Source organism: Chenopodium album, chromosome 25, assembly GCF_948465745.1.
Source record: "Chenopodium album chromosome 25, dcCheAlbu1.1, whole genome shotgun sequence".
In the NCBI taxonomy this organism is placed as follows: Eukaryota; Viridiplantae; Streptophyta; class Magnoliopsida; order Caryophyllales; family Amaranthaceae; genus Chenopodium; species Chenopodium album.
This window is the reverse complement of record NC_137858.1, coordinates 5,929,947-5,934,516: the sequence shown is the minus strand read 5'-3', so window position 1 is coordinate 5,934,516 and position 4,570 is coordinate 5,929,947. Positions and strand designations below refer to the sequence as shown.

The following is a 4,570-nucleotide window of genomic DNA, read 5'->3' as shown; positions in this document are numbered from 1 at the left end:
AGACAAAGTAAGTATCGAAGGCAGGGCGATTCGTCCATGCAAGATGACACTTACCGGCGTAATCACAGCGGGGAATACCGTCAAGGGAACAATGCGCCAGGTCACAAGATTACAATAGAGGTTATTACCGGTGGTCCGGTGCATGGGGGATCAGTTAGCGGGGCGAAGAAGAGCCTGTCTGAGCACAAGCACACGGTGAATGCATTGGGTGTGGATGAGCGACCAAGGCCCGCTCAATGCCGTCAGTATCCTTCTCGGAGGCAGACGCCAAAGGCTTGGTATTTCCTCACGATGATCCATTGGTTTTAATTCTGACGGTCAATGGAGCCAACATCAAGCGAGTGCTGGTCGATGGAGGGAGCTCCGCTAACATCCTGTTTGCAGAAGCATTTCACGCAATGAGGATAGGCCGGAAGTACTTAACCCCGGTATCGTATCCCATTATTGGCTTCAATGGATCTACAGTAAGGCCAGAAGGAAGTATAGCTTTACAGGTTAGAATTGGAGAAGGCATGGCGGCCAGAGATGTCATGACAGAATTCCTAATAATTGATGTGCCCTCAGCGTATAATGCTATTGTCGGCAGACCCTTGATCCACGATGTACAGGGAATAGTTTCAACATATCATTTGACGATGGTGTACGTTTCGAATCTGGGGAAGGCAGAGCGCGTTAGGGGAGGTCAGACAATGGCCAGGGAGTGTTATGTAACAGCTCTAAAACAGCCTAACCAACAACCCCAGGCCGAGCAGGCAATGCAGAAAAGGGGGCGAGCCATACCTGCGCATGACTTAGAAATGGAGAATTTCGACACGCGCCCGGCAGCGGTTCCCCGCCCTTCGCCGGGAGGAGAGACAGTAGAAATCGAGTTGCAACCTGGGATGTCGGGAAGAACAGTGCGAGTAGGGTCCGACATGGATGTTGATACCCATTGTCACTTGGTGGAACTCTTACGGGAGAACGCTGATGTGTTCGCTTTCTCGGCAGATGAAATGCCCGGGATCCACCCAGATGTTATAGTACATAAGCTGAATGTGGATAGAAATGCCAGGCCAGTTAGGCAGAAAAAACCTAACTTCTCGACAGAAAAGATAGAAGCAATACAAGCAGAAGTAAACAAATTGCTAGCGGCGGGGTTTATTGAGCCTTGCACGTACCCTGAATGGTTAGCAAACGTAGTCATTGTGAGGAAGCCGTCAGGAAAATGGAGGATGTGCGTGGATTTTACGGACCTAAATAAAGCCTGCTCAAAGGATTTCTATCCTCTGCCCCGAATAGATAGACTGGTAGACTCCACTTCCGGCCATGCTCTGCTTAGTTTTATGGATGCCTTCTCGGGATACCATCAAGTTATCCTGTATGCACCGGATAGAACGAAAACGGCGTTTATTACTGATGCCGGCGTATTTTGTTATAAGGCAATGCCATTTGGGTTACGAAACGCCGGGGCAACATATCAGAAACTGGTAGACAAAGTCTTTGCAAATCAGAAAGGAAGAAACGTGGAAGTATATGTTGACGACTCTATCGTTAAAAGCCGGTTAGCCACTGATCACGTTGCAAATTTAAGGGAAACGTTTGAAACTTTGCGTCAGTACCGGATGAAACTCAATCCGGAGAAATTCTTTGGAGTTCGTTCAGGGAAATTCTTGGGGTTTATGGTTAGTGAAAGGGGGATAGACGCAAATCCTGATAAAATAGAAGCTATCCTTAGCCTACCACAACCAAAGTCAATAAAGGACATACAGAAGCTTATTGGACGCATGGCAGCGCTGACAAGGTTTATTAGCAAATCGGCTGATAAGGCCTTACCATTCTTCGTAGTCCTCCGGCAAAATAAAACATTCGTTTGGAGGGAAGAGCAGGCAAAGGCACTAGAGGTGGTCAAAAACCATATAAGGTCCCTACCGACCATAGCAAGGCCGGAACAGGGAGAGAGCTTGTAGTTATATATCTCGGCATCTCCTAAAACGGTTGCAGCGGTGCTAATAGTGGAACGACAGAAAACTCAAATGCCTATTTATTTTGTGAGCCATGTCCTGAACGCGGCAGAGAGACGATACCCTCTGATAGAGAAAATTGCATATGCAGTGGTCATCGCTGCAAGAAAACTTCGGCCATATTTTGATGCACATACCATTGATGTCTTGACAAATCAGCCGTTAGAGAAGTCTCTGCAGAAAATGGAGGCGTCTGGAAGATTACTCAAATGGGCGGTGGAGTTGTCGGAGTACGTTATAATTTACAAGCCACGAGTGTCGATAAAGGCTCAGGCATTATCTGATTTCATTGTGGAAACATCCTACACCGAAGAAGAAGAAGTCAATGGAGTGTGGAAGGTCTCCGTTGACGGCTCCTCAGCATCAACGGGCTCCGGAGCCGGTATCGTCATGACATCACCGCAAGGGGACATATTCGAATATGCTATCAAATTCAAGTTCAAAGCCTCCAATAATGAAGCTGAGTATGAGGCAGCACCTGCGGGAGTACAGTTATGCATTGCGGCTGAGGCAAAACGGATAGAACTCACGACTGATTCACAACTGGTAGCAAGTCAGTTTGACGGCACTTATGAGGCAAAGGAACAAACAATGATGGCCTATTTGGCCAAGTTGAAAACAATAACGGCCGACCTGGAAATGTTTGAAATACAATTGGTGCCGAAGGCAAAAAACACACAGGCAGACGCCTTGGCAAAACTGGCAAGTTCAAGCTTCAATGATCTGGAGCACACTGTAATGGTGGAGCTTTTGGAACGCAAAAGTACTGACCCCGACAACACTCCAAAAGAGGTGAATTGCGTGGTTAACGGCCAAGAATGGTATGATGGTGTGCTGGCCTACAAAGTGCATAACGTCTTACTGGTGGATAAAACAGAAGTCCAGAAGATAAAGAAGGATAGTATCTGGTTTGTCATGTTCAAAGGAATGTTGTATAAAACGGGGTTCTCGCTACCATTGCGAAGGTGCATATCGGCCTATGAGTCAGCTAGGCTGATAGAAGAAATCCACGAAGGGGATTGTGGAAATCATGCCGGAGGCCGGTCAATGTCTTTAGAAGCAATGAAAAGAGGATATTACTGGCCAACAATGAATGTTGATACTCTAGCCTACGCGAAAAAGTGTGATAAATGCCAAAAGTTTGGGCCGGCAATAAACCAACCACCAAACGACTTGACACCAATTCTAAATCCGATACCGTTTGCACAATGGGGAATGGACATTGTTGGGCCTTTTACATCAGCAACTGGGAGCAGAAAATTTTTGATAGTAGGGATTGACTACTTCACCAAATGGATAGAGGCGGAACCGGTAGCGAAAATAACAGCGGACGAGGTCAAGAAGTTTATCTAGAAGAATATATTCACCCAATTTGGCCTACCGATGGCAATGATGTTTGATCACGGCTCCCAATTTGATTGCAGCCCCGTTAAAAACTTCCTCAACATATATAAAGTAAAATTTGCATACGCAGCAGTCTGTCATCCCCAGTCAAACGGCCAGGCGGAGGCCGCAAATAAGCAGATATTAGCGGCATTGAAAAAGAAGGTAGAAGATGCAAAAGGCTTATGGGCAGATCTGATCCCAGAGATACTATGGGCAAATAGAACGACAACAAGGGAAGCCACTGGGGAGTCACCATTCAACCTTGCTTTCGGCTCAGAGGCCGTTATTCCAGCTGAAGTGGGACTCCCCACGTTCCGTGTACAACATTTTTGTGAAGATTAAAATGACTTGCTCCTAAGGCAACAATTAGACTTCCTACCAGAAATACGGCTTACGGTTGCCGTCAGATCAGCGGCATATAAGAATCGTATGAGTCAAGCATATAACAAAAGAGTCAATTACCGGCCTTTGGAAGATGGGGACTTGGTCCTTCGCCGAACTACCGCAACGGGTAAAGGAAATGCAGATGGCAAGCTCACCGCAAACTGGGAGGGACCCTATCAGGTGTACGAGACAGTTCGTCAAGGATCGTATCGGTTGATGACTTTTGAAGGGGTACCGTTAAAAAATGTTTGGAATGCAAGTGTCCTCAAGAAATACTATGTTTAATTTTTTTTTTTTAATTTTTCATGTTTAGTACTGGCATGACATGTAGTCATGATTCAGCGTTCTTTGTTATTTCTTATTTTGTAGGGCAAGCTCTATGCCTATAGTTTGTTTTAAAAGTTTTGGCCAAGGCCGTTAATAAGAGCCGTACGTACTATAACTAATGGAGTCATCCCCTACTTTCGATATGATCTGATAAACAGCCTAGCTAGCTGTCTCTTTCATTCAAGTGAGGAGGAAGGTTGGATAACTAATGCGCCTCAAGGCGAGTTGAAATTGACGGTCTGATCCACTGTCAATACTCGGCCTGCTAAAGGCTGCATATATATATGAAAAACACCGAAAGAACCAAAATGATAAGGAATTCCGAAATCAATTTCTAAGGAAATTAATTGCGGAATTCGGGGGCATATGCCTAATATGCCTATGTGTTGGAATCGAAAAAACAAAAAAAAGAAGGCCGATAATTTGTTAGAACTAGAAATAGTTTAAGTAGCAAAGCATTACAAAATTTTGCG

General features: G+C 45.4%; 1 protein-coding gene across 1 annotated transcript; it reads left to right on the top strand.

The window, feature by feature from the left end:
- The first annotated feature begins 2,012 nt into the window (after positions 1-2,012).
- LOC145613549 (uncharacterized) lies at positions 2,013-3,353 on the top strand. The gene has a single exon (XM_081668664.1). The coding sequence runs from the start codon at positions 2,013-2,015 to the stop codon at positions 3,351-3,353; it is 1,341 nt and encodes a 446-aa protein (XP_081524790.1).
- The last annotated feature ends 1,217 nt before the right edge of the window (positions 3,354-4,570 follow it).